This window comes from Sitophilus oryzae, unplaced genomic scaffold, assembly GCF_002938485.1.
Source record: "Sitophilus oryzae breed Bouriz unplaced genomic scaffold, Soryzae_2.0 scaffold_1060_pilon_pilon, whole genome shotgun sequence".
NCBI lineage: Eukaryota > Metazoa > Arthropoda > Insecta > Coleoptera > Curculionidae > Sitophilus > Sitophilus oryzae.
Genome location: NW_022145683.1, coordinates 1,069,974 through 1,088,559, shown reverse-complemented (window position 1 = coordinate 1,088,559; position 18,586 = coordinate 1,069,974). Strand labels below are relative to the sequence as shown.

The 18,586-nt window shown below is 31.0% G+C and overlaps 1 protein-coding gene across 1 annotated transcript in view; it reads left to right on the top strand.

Annotated features, from left to right (window-relative positions):
* The window catches only part of LOC115877588 (CD82 antigen-like), a 49,079-nt gene that overhangs the window by 14,933 nt on the left and 15,560 nt on the right, over positions 1-18,586 (top strand). The window contains exon 3 of the mRNA XM_030893836.1: positions 2,775-2,873. Coding sequence (XP_030749696.1) covers positions 2,775-2,873 — 99 coding nt within the window. The remainder of the gene's footprint in view (positions 1-2,774; positions 2,874-18,586) is intronic.

Here is an 18,586-nt window from a genome sequence, read left to right as displayed (position 1 = left end):
ATCGGCTGATTCAAAATTGGAAAACTGACTAAATGTCATGCAAGGAAAAAAATTGGTATACAACTTTAAGATAAGGCTTTTTGTTGTAAATAAAAATGACAATAAAGAATAAACGACTGCTGCGATCTATTTTCTTGTGAATTTTGTGTTCAGTGGAAACATTATGACTGTCTGGTAATTCTCATTTAACCCAAATAATAGAAAAATGCTTTATGTTGGATTAACACATGCACAGAGGAGAATAATTATTGCTTTCATTGAACAAAGAGACGTAGCAGAGATAGTAGGCCACCCAGGGTGTTGTATCGAAAACATATGCAAGGTACTTGGAACTAGGAACACACAAGAACAGGCCCAGACGAAATTGTCAAAGAGTCACAGCTGCACAACAAGACCGCCTTGCGTGCCAAATTGCTAGAAGTAATGCCAATGTTTCTCATCCAGAGCTACAAAGACAACTTCTGGCAGCTACAGGTGTAAATGTTTTCGGTTGAAACCAGAGGAAGGCTTCGCGCTCGAGGGCTGTACAGTAGGAGAGAGTTACGGGTTTCGTAGTTATCTCAGCAAAATAAAATTGACCGGATAAATTGTTGCCTTCAACATCAAAACTGGGCAATTGAGAATTGGCAAAATGTTCTTTTTTCGGATGAGACCAGAATTGGGCTAAGATCAGATGACCATCGAATTCGGGTCCTCAGAACTCCAGGAAGACGAGCGAGAGTCTAGGTTGCCAAATCTGTACCAAGATATAAAGGAGGAACTGTAATGTTCTGAGGAGGTATTAAGCTGGGAGCAAAAACTCCATTGTTACCACTTTAACAAACTTTAACAGGTCGGAGGTATGTTGATTTAGTGCTAGAACCAATCATTAATCTTTGGAGAGCTGCAATTGTGGATAATTTTAACTTCATGCGCGACAGTGCACCTCCCCATACTAGCAGAGTGACTAGAGAATGTCTTGAAATGGAAGGTGTCATAGTTTTGGACTGGCCTGCATGTTTCCACAGATCTAAACCCTATCGAACACTTGTGGGACTAGCTCAAATGAAGGGTTAGAACTTGTCGAAACAATCCAGGAAATCTCGCACATTTTATTGATGCAGCATTAGCAGAATGGGAAAACATACCCCAAAACAACGTTGATAATTTAATAAGATGCATGCCAGCGCGGATAGATTTTTTTTTAAAATTTAAATCTTATTTCGTTTCAGAAACTAAAAAAATACCATTGTGTTTATTTTGGGAACTGATTTTTTTTATGGCTATATGGATTATTTTTCATTAAAAGTCATTGGTAAGGACTGAGTTTTATTCATAAAACATAAAATGTTCATACGTCTCATAAATTATGAAAAATAATAGATGATTACATATAAGTTTGGTTGTGTGTACATCGATCAGTACCGACACCGGAGAGAGGTCCGTGGATTCATATCCATCCGGACCTACTTATCTCTAATGTTTAGACGGGACTGAGCCGCAATACTTAAGAACAGCCATCAGTTCTGTCAATGGCCTTCCGTTTTAACTGCCCGACAAAACGTAAGGTAAACCATTAGGTGTGGCCGGGGCTTTACTCTACAGGAAATCGTACAATTTAAAGAGCAAAATGGAATTGTAAGTGTATAAAATGCAAGATAAAGTCGCCTAAAGTTGATGTCGCGTGATGGTCATTATTTTGTAATCAAGAAATACAGTACAATACGACGTTTCGTATAAATATTTCAGAAATAAAGTGCATTGTCCTTTTATCCTGAAGAGGGGACATCGTTCGACCTATCATTTACCGTCTATTATATCAACTTTTTCCTATATACCTATCATATCTATTGTTTGATAAAATCGATATTAAATTATAGTAAAACATTTCCTTATACAGGGTTCGGCAATAGTGCGTCGGGCATCTGTAGCTCCTAAAATAAAAAACTTGAAAATTTTGTTCAAGTGCTAACTTAAAGTACCTATGTATAAACTTCTATAGAGTGGCTCAAAAAAGTGCAAGTGGATCGGAATGTTTTTTTTAAATGGAACACCCTGTATATTATTGCATTTTTGGCTTCCTTTCAGATCACTTTACATAATCCTAAGATATGAGTAGATATATTTCGATAGTTTCAGAGATGTTAATAAATAAATAAAAAAAATATATTTTTCAACCTTCCTAAAAAAGTTATTACAAATACAAGAACTGTCCTGAAATCAAAACTGTATAGGTATTAACTTTAGATGGTCCTATACTTACTTTGCTGTAAATATCGTAATTTTAAATCATACTGGGTGTTCAAAATTCTACGCCAAACTTTCTAAAATATAAAATAATTTTTCTTGTTTTTTTTTAAATGATGGAGATTTTCTATGAGATCCTTGAGAAAATGATGGATTTTTTATTAGATGGAGAGTTAAAAAATGAACATTTTTTGTATTTAAAGTATTTCGAAATTTTAAATGGTTTTGCAGATACACGCAGTATTATTTCATATGGCTCTTTCAACGGTCAAATACGAGAGAAGAATCATTGGGTGGCTTTGATAAAAAGTTACTGTGGAAAATGCCAAACTGTATGAAAATGTAAAAACGGGGAATATCTGCAAAACCGTTAAAAATTTTGAAATATGTACTCTAAATACAAAAAATGTTCATTTTTTAATTCTCCATCTATTGAAAAAATAATATACAGGGTGTTTCGTTTAAAAAAAAGAAGAAAAATTATTTCATATTTTAGAAGGTTTGGCGTAAAATTTAATCGTCATACTTACATATATTTTTTTTTTCAGGTGACTGGTTCAGTGGTTTTGGGAGTTGGAATATGGCTGTTGGTGGATAAAAATTCCTTTATAGCTTTAATCAAAATAATTCCCGTTGAAAATATTGAGGTAAGTCATCTGTTTTATCGAAAATTAATACAGTATATATCACCGATCGTCATTCTCCAGCCATATTTGACGCCGTTTTTTTTTTCGATATTATGGTATTATATCAAAAATTAATACACTTTGATAGGCATAACATTTCTTTTTTTTTCGAAATAACAGTATATGACAAACAAATACTTCTTGAAAGAGAGTGAAAATAAAAAAAGATAATTATCCTTATCAAATTTTGAGAATTACAAAAAAATTCTTTTATATCTAGAAAAACCTAATAACCTACACACAAGTGGGAATTTTAGTTTTATTTGAATGTAGATTACGGTACGTTATAATTACGATTAAAAAGCAAGTTGTAAACATGACGAAACCTTGCTTTCTTTGTTTTAACAATTGCTAAAGGTAAATTTGATTAGAACACTTCAAGTACAATAATAATTTAAACTTTAGTCATCAAATTAAACAAAATACGTCTAATGAAACAATTAAAATATAATATACCAATTAAAAAATGTATTTTTCAAGTATTTGTAATAAAATCTCAACAACCTTTGTGAAATAAACAAATGACCGAAATATACCTACTATAAAAACATAACCAAAAATATTTTGTGACATTTTTACTGATATATCATAAAAACTTGTTGGGAGGCATCATAATTTCCAGCTTTTTCAACCATTTCTAATTATGGGGTAGTCTCCCTTACATATTTAGATAATTTCCCTGTAATTGGTTCCATTGTTGTCTATTGTTGGCTATGCGGGTCCAAGTTATTCCTGCTAATTTCCTAATATCATGGTCCTATCCTAGATTAGGTCTAGGATAGGACCATGATTAGGTCTTTTGGGTCTCTTAATTCTTCGTAGGTACTATGCTGTAATTTTTGTGGTTTATCTACAGGGTGAGTTTCCTACGATGTTCTCTATGGGTATCTCGGAAACTAATGGAGATAGAGCGTCGGTTAAATGGGGAAAGAATTGCAGTTTTGTAGGGTTATAAATATGCGCTTTTCAGTTTTTTGAAAAAGTTCATGGCTTACTAGATATTTCGAAAAAACAAATTTTTGCTATTTTCAAAAAATTGTCCCATTATAATTTATTTTAGACAAAAAGTTTTCAGATAAAAGTTGTAGATAAACACATCCCTAATGATCTTGTGTTCTCCGATTTTTTCTAAAACCTGTCATTTTTGAGATATGACACAAACATATGTGTTTTAAATGGAAACCATAGTTGGCCATGACTTCATAAAAAGCGCCATTTTTTAAGCTTTTCAGCGATATAAGCTTTATGTTTTTTTTTCAAAAAATTACTGAGTTATAGTCAATTCTTATCTTTCTTGACTAATATCACTTAGTTGCATTGGCGTAACTACAGGGGTGGCCGGGGGTGCCGGGCTCCCCCCAGGTACTGCCGGGCACCCCCCGGAGATATCCTGAATTATGACTCTTGGCTACGTATTAATTTTTATTTGCTTGTGATGCAGTATAAATGACGTTTTTTAGTTTTGTTTAGTTAATATTATTTTGTTGTGTTCAAAAAATGTGTTAATTTTTTTTTTAAATTGTAGGTATTTACGTAACCTACGGGAACACGGTTTGATAACCAAGTCTATGAAATTTATTGATAGAGAAATTCATGTAAACGTTTTATTCAAAAAATTTGTTTTTAAAATTATTTTTCATTTTTAAAAGGCTAAATTGCTAGTTACGCTAATGCTTAGTTGGTATGGTGTTCTTATTTTGTTATGATTTATAACTTATAAAAAGACAAAATATCTTATTAAACGGCTCTTTACAATTTACATTATAAACTAAAACTTAAAAAATAATATCACTACATACACTTTAAGTTATTTTAGAAAATGTTCACAAAATCCGCCATTGTTTTAAATATATAAATGCATATTTTTAAAACTGAATTTCTAGCTATTCTCACAGAAAGACCGGTCGACTTAATTAAACTTCTCCTGTACCGCCTCTTCCAGTGCCTCTCTTGATTCATAAATTCTTTTGTAAGCCTTGTTGTTAACCAAACCGCATAAAAAAATCTAAATCTAAAAAAATGTATAGGTCAGGTGATCGTATACATAATTATGATGTAAATAATTTTTAACATTTCTTTCAATGTGGAGAGAGGTGGGGGGTGTCATAATGAAAGTCATGTTGGAACCACTCTATTAATGCGCGAGTATCTAAATTTATCTTTTCTAACAGGTCTTGAAAACCGTTCTCTAAAAAACGTAAGTAACGTACGTAACGGCCAGGAAAAGTTGAACCAATCCTAAATCCTAAAATCCTATACGCTTTTCTTCATTTGAAAAATTCATATTTATAATTTTTGTTTATTTTAATTTACTAAGTTTGGATGTGATAGTTTCACATTTCTGAGAGCAGCGACGATTGAACTTGCTTCCATGGCTAAGTGCAATTGGCTATAACTCAGTAATTTTATGAAAAAAACATATTATCGCTTAAAAAATGGCGATTTTTATGAACTCATGGCCAACTATGGTTTCTATTTAAAAGAACATATGTTTGTGTCATTTGTCAAAAATGACAGGCTGTAGGAAAAATCGGAGAACACAGACTCATTAGGGATGTGATTATCTTTTATCTGAAAACAACAGACAACTTTTATCTGAAAATTTTTTGTATAAAATAAATTATAATGGAATTAGGGACAATTTTTAAAATAGCCAAAATTTGTTTTTTTTCGAAATATCTAGTAAGCCATGAACTTTTTCAAAAATATGAAAGGCGCATATTTATGACCCCACAAAACTGCAATTCTTTTCTCTTTATCTCCAGTAGTTTCCGAGATACCCATAGAGAACATTATAGGAAACTCACCCTGTATTTTCCGTTCTTCTTGCCAGGTGTCCTGCCCATTGCCACATTTTTTTCAATCATACGGTATTAATTCCACCCATTTTCTTGGCATTAGAATTACAGACTAATTTAAAAAAAATGATAGTTTACATAGATAAATTAAAAAGGAATCGAATACCCCCTTTTGTTACAAAAAAGAATAAATTAAAAACTAGGTCTTGTTAAAATAGACAAATAGGGAAACCATAACACGTATTTTTCGTGGAAATCAATTATTAATATGGGCGATCGATAGTTTTTAACTTTGCTTCTAACACAATTTCCGTGAGTTGGATTATTGTTATTTTCTAGGTGAGTAGGTCATCGTGGTTCGTACGAAAATTGACGCTAAATAAATGCTATGTGTGATGATAAAACAAACGCAAAGGGGACACCGAGTGACAAGTTAAATTGTTTGCTTTGTAATTATTTACTGAGGCAACTTGACTTGGTACAGTCTGATGACGGATAATATTAACTCTATATTTTTTTATTTATTTAAATCACAATGATCGTATGTTATGTTCTTTATTTCAAAATTTGTAAACTATTCAACTGTTATACAGGGTTGTTCACCACATACGACACGGAGTATTGTACCTAAACGATTAGATTTTTACAAATTGTAAGTTTTGGGTTTGTTGAAGGACTATTAGAGCTACAATTTAAAAATATTTTTACAAGATACAGAGTGTCTTGTAAAATAAAATCAATGTGTCAAATAAATAAAAAATATCAAAGTTGTATTTTTTTAAATGGAACACCCTGTATATTATTGCATTTTTAGTTTCTACGATTAAAATAAAGGTAAATTTGATTAAGGTTTATTACACTTAAACCTTACCGTTTTTGAAATATTTTCAATTTTGCGAAATTGCAGTATAAATTTTAAGGCTTCATTTCTCCGAGGATATCAAAGTTTTTAATACTAAATATTTACTGAAGTTTATTTATCGATCAGTTATTGTGTTGCAATAATAAAAATTATACTACCTTATACAGAGTGTCTAAAATTTTATTTTAAATAATTACTAGCTCTAAACGGCAATAACTTATTTACATTAAATAGAACACCCTGTATATTTTATGAAAATCAGATGCACAATTTAATTGTCTATCAAATTGTATTATACCACTTCTTACCTATTCTTTCAAGTTTTCGTAGAAAATGCATTTTCTTATAATTTAGACCTCATTTATCAATTCACCCATGGAATATTGACATTTTAGATTGTTTTTAAAACAACAAATGTACAAAACGTAGAGGCTAGTAATATTATCGTTTTTAGTAAAACGATAATTTTTGTATGCAAAAAGAAAACTAATTAAATCTTTATAAAAGAGTATACCATTAATTAAATATACCCCCAGTATTTCCGCCCAAATACTAATTAACTACATACTTAATTGTGTTCGTTAATAAATTATTCTAAATAAATGTGGATTTGAATCAGAAATCAATATAATAATAAGTCATGAAAATGAACGTCTCTGTTGTTATAAATAGGCATTTGTCGAAAAATTAAATATCATTTTTAAGGTGTTACTTTTTACCACACTGTCTAATACACATACATAATTCAGCTTTTTAGTATTTGGAGCAATTATTATTAATCAACGCAAACAGTCAATTAATGTAGTTTGAATACTGGAATCATATTAATTGGTCCTTTTTAACAAATATTTAAACAGTTTTTTTAATGAAATAAACGAACTATATCGACAATATTAGTATCTGTACTCTTTAAAAATTTGGTACATCTTTAAAAATAATCTAAAATGTCAGTATTCCATGGGTATATTGATAAATGAGTTCTAAATTACAAGAAAATGCATTTTCTACGGAAACTTGAAGAGATAGGTAAAATGGTATAATACAATTTGATAGACAATTAAATTGTGCATCTGATTCTCATAAAATATACAGGGTGTTCCATTTAAATTAAACAAATTATTGCCGTTTAAAGCTAGTAATTATTTAAAATTAATTTTAGACACTCTGTATAAGGTAGTAAAGTTTTATTATTGCAACACAATAACTGATCAATAAATAAACTTCAGTAAATATTTAGTAATAAAAACTTTAATACCCTCGGAGAAATGAAGCCTTAAAATTTATACTGCAATTTCAAATTGAAAATACTGAAAACGGTAAGGTTTAAGTGTAATAAACCTTAATCAAATTTTACTTTATTTTAAGCGTAGAAACTAAAATGTAATAATATATAGGGTGTTCCATTTAAAAAAATACAACTTTGATATTTTTTATTTATTTGGGACACTCTGTATTTTGTAAAAATATTTTTAAATTGTAGCTCTAATAGTCCTTCAACGAATCCAAAACTTACAATTTGTAAAAATCTAGTCGTTTAGCTACAATACTTCGTGTCGTATGTGGTGAACAACCCCGTATACACTAGCGTTTCCAATTTTCGGGATCGGGATTCCGTTCTGAAATCCCGGGATAGGAACTTATAATAATTCCGGAATTAACTCTCAGACTGAAAAATCTAATCAATATATCAAAAAGAAAACGAGAAAAGAGTTTTATTAAAACAGACAAAACCAAATAAGTAGAGATGAGCGAAACTGCGATTCTCCAATCGCAATTGAAAGTGCGATTAGTGCGATTGCGATTTTTGAATCACAGCGACGGTAACCTGCGATTGCGATTTTAATATTTACCAAACCAAATTATTCGTAAAAACATGCTTTTTCTAAATATGCCAATGACCCACCCTCATTCCGTTTGTAAAAATCGAGATATGGTTAAAAATACGATTTGGGCCTCTTTTAACTGGCCAGAATAAGATGCGAAAAACAATAGACGATGAAATATATTTTTCCCAAGACATCTTGATTAAAATTAGTATTTTTAACACAACCATGACATTTTAGATTGAAATTTAAAATACGATTTTTTAAGCGAAGATATCACAAGTTGCATAATATGATATTCAGAGTGTCATTTTCTATCGAATAAACTAAAAAAATACCGAGGGTGTTAGATAAAAATCAAAAGTTGTAGTCATTTCCGGTGAAACAGGAAGTGATTAAAAACAATTCAATACGTCACTCAATCCTAATTTATGTCATATACTAACATACCAAATCTCTTTTTTTTCAGAAAAAATAAAAAAGTTATAGGGGTGAACCACTTTTGTGAAACACCCTGTATATTATGATCGTGGCCTTAGAAAAATAATACCTCTCTATAAATAAATATTAGAGAGAAAATTCAATCGCAGTTTACTATAAAATGCTTCAATAGGCCACAAAAAAGAAATTAATCCAAAGAAACCAAAACTCGCAGATAGAAATCACGGTCCCAATTTACAAAATCACAATCGCAGCAAAATCGCAAATCGCGATAAAGTCGCAAATCGCAGCTATAGTAATACTGGTTGCCTGAATTGAAACTCGCAAATGGAAGAATGGAAACAGTTTACTATGAGAGCCAATCGCAGGTTGCGATTGCGATTTTAAAATCACTGCGATTGAATCGCAGTTTGCGATTACTTGCTCATCTCTACAAATATCATTAAATATATGTATATTCAGTAAGTAAAAAAAATACAATTCTTATTGCAAAAAAATATAGGGAACACGGAAATATAACTTATATTGACGTTAGTTATCTGCTTAGGATCAATAAAATATGATCTTAGAAAGACTAAAGTGTATAAAGTCTAATTAATTTAGAGTTAGCTTTTAATTTTTTCGAGATTTTCTGGATCCTGGGATTTAACATTGGGATTCTGGCGATAAACATACACCGTGTTCCAGAGATTTCGGGATAACCCAATACATGATCTAAGATACAGTTGATTTATGTATTTTTTTATGTTGTTTTTCATTATGTATTGTTTTTTTTGTAGATATTATATTTTGTATACCTACATATTTATCATGTCGTTTTACTTTCCCTTTATGTAATTTCTAAATGCTTTTAGCCTCTTTTGATGAAGATCCTGAAACTACACAAAATGAAGTTATGAAATCTTGAAAAAAGATTATGTTAAGTGGTTGTCAAATCTGTAAATAAACGGTTTGTTTACATTTTTTCTTGTCTCTCGGTATCTTTTATACAGGGTGAGTCTTAAACAAGTGCAAATATTTTATGGATAAAATATTTCGATCCCAGAAATACGATGATGTATTAATTAATATAAAATTAATTATATTTCGCGAAAAAAAATGAAAATTTTTTTGGATCTTTTTTTAGTTTTTAGTTAAAAAAACATAATTTCTTGATAATATGGCAACATAGGTAGTAGATTAAATTTACGAGAAAGAGAACCCAGAAAAGATCCAGTGGTTCTCAAAATTTAAGCAAAAATTATTTGTCTTTTACATTTTCAAAGTAAAATAACTCGGTTATTTTGGACTTATTTATATATGTATATTATTTATATATTAAACGCAACGGGGGGAGAATTTTTTCGTCAAGTTTAAAGTGTTATATTTTTTTACTTTTAGTTCGATTTTCATGAATTTTTTAGCAAACTGCATATAAATCTATTCACTTTAATTCGTAAACTCAGTTCTTTATAAACTTTAGCATTGGGCTTATAATACAGGGTTTATTGAAGGGTTATTTTTACCCCATCTTTAAAACATCCTGTGCAATAATTTCGTGAGTACCTAACTTTTCCTAAAACAATATTTTTCGGTCAGAACTTATTCTTAATCTAAGATCAGAACCATGTCTCTTGAGCATTTTATTTTTGACTCATGTCAACACTTGCCTTGGTTAATTCTTAAGAGCGAAATGAACTTGCCACCAACAATTTGCAATTTTTCCAACTATCGTTTCTTTACGATGTATTTTTTTAATATCACGATTTGGTTTTGGTGACTATTATCGTAATGTCATATAGACACTGATTAGAACTCTATAATCAAATTTTAGAAACGTTAAAAAGTAACGATACAGGTTTATTGGTTTTAATAAATATTAGTAACACTAACAGAACTAAGGATATTTAAAAAAAATAATTAAGAGTACAAACAAACAAAAAACTTGCAAAAATACTCTAATACATTGTATTGCCTCCCCTCGCTGCTATAACTATCTGTAGATTTCGGTTCATACTATTAATGAGGCTGCAAATAATATAATGTATTATGTGTTCCCATTCTTCTTCAAGGACCAAGCGAATATTCATAATTTCGGCCATCTTCAACAACATCAATGACTTTTGCACAATGTTCGACACTAAGAACCATATTCAGTAGTACACAACAATAATCACCAAAGTTACCTCGTTATTATGAAGACTAACATCAAAAAGTAATGATAATTGGAAAAATTGCAAGATTTTGTTCTTAAAAATTAACCAAGGCATGTGTTGACAATCTAAGGTGTTGACATAAGTCAAAAAACAAAATATTCCGGAGACATGGTTTTGACCGAAAAATAATGTTTTAAGAAAAGTTTAGTATTGGGCTAGAGCTAAAAGTTACTCACGAAATTATTGCACAGGGTGTTAAGATAGGGTAAAAAAAAACTCTTCGATTAACCTTGTATCACAGATATGCCGTGCTTGTATGATAAGTAAAATACTAAAGTTTATAATAAAGTGAGTTTACGAATTAAAGTTTATATATTTATATACAGTTTGCTGAAAAAAAATCAAGAAAATAAGGTTAAAAATAAAAAATATTCAATTTTAAACCAGACCAAACATTTTTTCGTCGCGTTTTTTTGCATTTGAGTCTACAGGGTGGCGCCTATCATACGCCGCGGAAGCTCCAAGGGGAAATGTAGTTTATATCGAAATGAAATTTTGGCACCATATGTAGATTAACTGAAAGCATTTTATAAAAATGTATAGAATTATACAGGGTGTCCCCAAAAAAAGTTACACATCAAAGTTTTGTTTTTTCTAATGGAACACCCTATATGTATATTAATTGATTTTTGGATTTTAGAAAAAAAATAAAGGTGAGTTTTATTAAAGACGCATATACGTATACCTAAAATCTAAGGATTTTGACATATTTCATGAGTAAATTTTAAATTTCGATAACAGCTACCTAAATTTTAGTTGACCTTATATAGCCTGATATTTAATTACAGTAACCATTGCATGTTAAACCAAATTTGATCCGAAAAGTTAAACAGGGTGAGACAAAATTAATATAGAACATTAGTCACTTTTAAAAGCCAAGTTACTCCTTTATTTTAAATAACTAATTAATATTAATAACTTAATAATAATTAATAACTAACACTCAGTATATTTTTTACTCAGTTTATTTTTATTGGGTGTTCAATGGGGAATTTATATATTATCTTCTAAATATTATTAAGGTTACCTACCCCTCAGACAAATATTTTCCTAGATATTTTAATTTTTATGATTTTGCGTCAGTAGATCTTTATGATTTGAAAAAATCTAGGATGACTGTGTGATATACTTTTTGTTAATTGAACAAAAATTAAAGATTGTAGAGTAAAATACTCAACGGTAATAAAGAGATACACATTTAAAACATATTTTAATTATTACAGAATTAAAACTAGATATATACCTATAATTATGTGTACTATAAAATTAGCTAGACGAAATCAATGCTCAACATGCTTCCTTTCCTGTTAACTGCATAAAATGGTTGTCTTTTCAAAAGGATCCTTTCATTTTAAAAGACATATGTGGAGTTCTACCTCGAAAAGCAGCTACAATAATTTCTCTCATGTTGTCGACAATAGTTGGTCGAGTTTTGTAAACACTGTCTTTAACATATCCCCATAAAAAAACAGACTAGATAAAATCAGGAGCATTTAAGTATTCGATTAATTGGTGAATGCACACTGCATTCACCAACTAATAGAATTATATCAATTCCCTCTGATATAGGATAAATTTGCATTTTCTGCAAATTTCCGAGAAATTTTTTTGTTTTAACTGACACAAAATGATAACTAGTTGTTAAAGTTGGACTAATTAAACAGCTATGTTGAAGTAATGTCAGACATCACAGCCACCTAGATTTAATCAACTAATAAAGATCTACTCAGATCAAATCATGTAAATGAAAATATTTAGGAAAATCTTTGTTTGAGGGGTAGGCAACTTTAATAGTATTTTGAAAATACACAAATTCTTCATTGAATATCGGAATAATATACCGGGTGTTCCATTTAAAATAGGAGAGTAACATGCTTTTAAATGTGACCATTGTTCTATATTAATTTTGTCTCTCCCTGTACATCTTTTTGGATCAAGTTTTACTTTGATTTAAAGTAGAATAATTAATTTAACTACATATTAGGCTATACCGGGTAAATTCCAATTTAGGTAGCTTTTATTGTAATTTATAAAATTGTGCTTTATTTCTAGAAAATGTTAAATATGTCAAAAACCTTACATTTTAGTCATATACTTCTCTTATAAAACTCACCTTTATTTATCTCCCAGAATCAGAAAATCAATTAATATATAGTGTGTTCCATTACAAAAAACACAACTTTGATATGTAACTTTTTTTGGGGAGACCCTGTAGAACTCTCTATATTTTTAAAAAGTGTTCTGAATTAACCTACATATGCTTACAAAATTTCATTTCAATATAAACTGTCGATCTCCTTGGAGCCTCCGCGGCGTATGAGAGACGCCACCCAGTATATGTCTATAAATATGATTACTACATTAGATCTAGCGATAATTTTTGGGAAATCTCTACCCATTCTACGGCTTTCCGCTGGCTGAATTTCCACGGCTATACGTTTCTATATCTACATCTCTCTCTTCATCCTTTGTGCCCGTTGTTACTAATCGCGCAATTAACTCGATTACTGAGGATGTGGTCGGCTCCAAATGTGACGTAACGCCGTGCAGTTAAATAATTTATTATTATGCGATGCTCCGCCGGAACACCTGACTTTTGTTTCTACCGAAACTTTCTTAATAATTCACCCGGTTGCGCCTTCGTGAGTTTCCTAATCGAAAATTCGGTTCTTTTAATTCGGTTTGTTCATTTCGTGTTTTTATTTATTATTAAGTAGCCAATCTGATATTAGATGTTTTCTCGTGAACCGCCAAATTCAATGCTTTTTCTTGAGAAAAAAAAATAAATTTTATCATTTTTTATTAAGTCTAATTATTTTTATTTATTTATTTTATTAATTGTGATTAATAAAATTGTGTTTATCTCATCAAGGAGGCCGAATTGGACAAAATATCAAGAGATAACTTTTAATTGGCATTAAACGGCCTACAAAATTTTGATATCAAAAGAAAAAAAGTCGGTGGCGTACATGTTTTTTTATAAATATTCCAGTGATAATCCATATGCATGACCCTGATGAATTTATTAACACTTTTTTAGCATTAAAATATGTAACACTTATAGTAACTTTTAACCCTCAAAATTTCATTCAAATCGCTAAAAGTACTTGGAAGAAAATTATAATAAATCGAAAGAAACACCCTGTAGCTACAAAAGAAAGCAGAATCGGACCTATGTTGATATGAAAAATTATCGTAATTTTACGTGAGGAATCTCCAAATGAGAGATGGCACATGTTTTTTGAAACATCCTGTATATTATAAAAGTTTTCAAATGTATAACTGTTTTCAAGTTATATTAAAAGACAATATATTGCAATGATATGGACTGATACATGGTGAATCAAATCTAGATCTTTCTCTCTAGCATGTTTCTCCGCTATTTCAAGAATATTCTATTCTATGATATGAAAATAGCTTGTACCTGTCCAACTTTATTGTATTATCCAAAATCGATGTTTATACTGTTTTGACAAACACAAATGAATTAACACTCTTCAAATAACCACGCTAACCAACCTGATTGGTCAAGCTTAATAGTTGACTGCTAGGGCTAGACACTTCTGAATTCTAGTAGGATTTTTGCTCTGATTTAGCAGGATTATTGGCGATGAGATGGCAACACCCTGATTGAGCTGGCTCGTGTCCACGTGTTAATCCATGCGCTTGCAGCTTGCAGCTCGCTTTTGATTCTATCAGCGTCGGATCGCGAACCTTTGATTTTATGAACTGCGAAAATGACATTAGCGTGCAATATTTAAGACACTAAAATTTTAGTACATGAGGAGATGAATTTAGTTTTTTAAAATAAAAGATGGTGATTTTTATAATTGGCTTAAATCTTAATTTTTGATTTTAATCAACTGGTTTAAATAGTGTCAACCCTATCACTCAATATAAGAAAATAATTTAAAATATTTTTCTATACAGGATGCTACAAATTCGAGGTACGAGCATTGGTTTCTCAGTAACCGTAATAGATACGAAGATAGTTAAATTGGGGCAAAGTTGCGTCTTGGGATGTTCACCAAGATGCCATCAAAAAAGTTTTAAAAAGTTCAAGGATTGCTGAGTTTTTTGAAAAAAAGAAAACGGATTTTTTTGAAAATCAATTTTATTTTTTCCTGTCGTTACTTTTCAGAAAATCAAAAAACTAATTGCACATTCTCATAACCACTCTATTAGGGCTATCTGATAGTATTTTTAGATTTTCAAACTAGCTGATAATTTGTGAGATACATTCGGTCTCTGTAGCGTTCTTTCCCCACGTCATTGTTAAGTTTGAGAGCTTGTCAATATTGAACGATCAATAGATGAAATATATTAAAAAAAAACAGAGCCGACTTGAAATTAGATTAAATAAATTGTGTTCAAATGTCCGAAACAAAAAAAAAGTATAAAGTGTGGCATCTCATTGTACTCAGGAGACCGAGTTCTTTCAAAAACTGAAATAAAAAATGCAGGTCCGTATTTAAAAAAATTAAATCGGCTTTTGTATCTCACAAATTATCAGCTAATTTAAATCTAAAAATACTACAAGATAGTCCTGATAAAGTGCTTATGAGAATGTGCAATTAGTTTTTTGATTTTCTAAAAAGTAACGAAAAAATAAAATTAATTTTCAAAAAAATCCGTTTTTCCAAAAAACTCAGCAATCCTTGAAATTTTTAAAACTTTTTTGATGGCATCTTGTTGAACATCCCAAATCGGCAATGCCCCAATTTAACCATGTTCGTATCTATTACGGTTACCAAGATACCAATGCTCGTACCTCGAATTTGTGGCACCCCTGTATACCTACAACATTTATCTGTCCATATTAATTCACATTCATGTTTCTTGATACTTGGGTATTAGACGAAATATTTCGCGTATATTTAAAGTTTAGAACGAAAGTGAAAGCCACAGAGTGAATGTTTAAGCGAAAATGAAGAAAAAAGATTAGAAGAACTAAAATACCAGGCTCGGGCAGGTGTATTAATAATACTATAACCATAGAGACTTTCAAATTTTTCAATTTGTGCTGAATATTTTGTTGGTTTGTGGCTACTACCAGATTTTTGTTTTATAAAACACAATTTTTTCATGTTTTTAGAGAATGCAATGTTTATATTTAAAATAATTACCGGTTTTGTGTTGTATAATCTTCAAAAAATAGATTTTTTTGGATTTTTTACTGTTATATAAAACTGTCGTAATATAAAATAAAAATAATAATATAACAATCAAAAATTCACTGATGCATACTAGCCAACCTTATACGGACAGGTACATGAAAATTAATTTAACCTCCTTAAAAGTAATGGTAATAAAAAACACATTATTGCCTTATTAGATAATCAATAGCTATGTGTCTGCATCTAATAATACGGACTTATACGATGTGATGTGATAGAAAATATCAACATTATTCCATTATTATCAGAGTGGAAATATTTAAAAATGTTGATATTTTCAACATTTTTGATTTTCCACTTTTAGGAAACCACTGTGTTGAAAACAATTAAAAATTGTTTGTTTTGATATCCTCTGCCATGCCATATGAATGAAGTTTATTCCATCCAAGAGGTTGCTAGAAAAAATTTCACCCCCACCATCAATAAAATGTACCATTTTCGAAAGAAGAAGTCGACGATAATGGCTCTTTAAGCTACGGATGACACCCTGATCCATAGGTTGTAGTTTGGAACTGGTATTTGGAGCATGAACACTAACTTGATGCAGTCCAAATTTCTAACATCTGAATGAGCTGGGCAGTTTGGTTTGACTCGCCATCCCATTCCCGCAATTCATTCGCAAAAATCTCTGAGGGCATCCATGCTTTTTTATTGAATTTGTAATTTACTGGCAACTGTACGATATTTTTAAACATCTAGGGTTTTTGTATTTCCCAATCACCAATAGCTTTTCTTTTTCTCGGAGAATCCCCAGCGCCAGCGATAAAAGACCGTTTTAGGTTCGTTATAAAAGAAAAATCTTACGATCATATCAAAATCTAAGGTTCGTTTTATCCGAAAGTTCGTTAGAAAAGGGTTCGTTATTTGCGAAAAAATTAACACATGTTTAGTAATACCGAAGTTCGTACCTATAGATTTGGTTCGTTATAAACGAAAGTTCGCAATAAACGGGTTCGTTCGTTTAAAAATATAGTGATTCACACCTAGCCATGTAAACACCGACCCAAGACTCTATGTTGCCGACTGGGTAATATTATATTTCGAAAGTTTGAATTCTTCATTCTTGAACTTAAGATAAACTATTTTGTACTAAGGAAATTTATAGCATGTTCAAAAATATAATTATATTATGTAAGTAAAAATGAGAAATGAACTATGTCTTTGTGACACTAAATGCACAGAAATATTGATAAGGATCATTTAAGGGGCACTATGGCTCGAGTAAGCGTACGGCATGAATGCATGTACATTTTTACGTTCGTTTTATTTTCTTAAATTTTAATAATCCTTATTTAACTGAAGCACGCTATGCAGTATGTCGTTAAAATGACGGCAAAAAGAACTGAGCCCATAGAGTCCATTCAAAATGGTTGTTTAAAAAACGATTGTTTTATTACAAACCATTTAATACCTGCGATTTTAGCATTAAAATCATGTCTTTCCTTTTGGTCCTTATCAAGCACACCTATGAAAAGTAGTTATTGTTTTTTTACTGGTTATTGCCACTGAAAAGACATATTAATATTGTTTGTTGCTACTTACTCTAGCAGAGATGGTTTAAAGTTCAGAAGTTGATCTCTATCTTCATTAAAGCAACAATAGTTGATGAAACTTCTGAACTTAATACCCTTTCTGCTAGAGTAACTGCGGCCAACAAAAAATAATGATAAGACTTTTAAATGACAGTGACATTACAAAAACAATAAACTTGTTAAGTAGATATTTATATCCACTGAGGAAACGGCTCACTTCCGTTATGCTCTTCCCGGCAACATCTTCAATATTTACGAAGATGACTAGAAATCTAGTTTCCCCTTCTTTTGAGCTTTTGCAACTTCGGCATACTTCGTTAAAACGGATTCCCAATCTACCGGTATGTTCATCAATTGGCCATCAGTGTCATGGCCCAAATTTCGTCATTCTAAGACAGAAGTTCGTCATAGACAGAAAGTGGAGGTAAATGTCTTTTTCATGGTATTGAGGGAAGCAGGGGCGCCGACTGCGTGGGTAGTCGGGTGTCGCAGCACTCATGAGAGAAAAACGGTGGGTGCGGAGCACCCACGAGCATAAGCATGAAAAAATATCGGTTTAGCAACAGTAAAAACAATCTTCGGATTGTCACGGGGTTTCTAACAGGACACTGTCTCCTCAACGAACACCTCAGCATACAGCTTTAGCCTAAGCTGAGAAAACAACGGCGAATGCAGATTCTGTGGGGAAAATGGGGAAACACTCAGACACTGGCTTTTGTTAAAGCCCTGGGACTTTATGATGAGTTATAACTCGTTGTAACTCAAGAAAGCGGAACACACAATAGATCTGTAAGGTCGTGATGATTAACTATCTTCCTAAACATTCTACATTATCGTGGTCGTAAG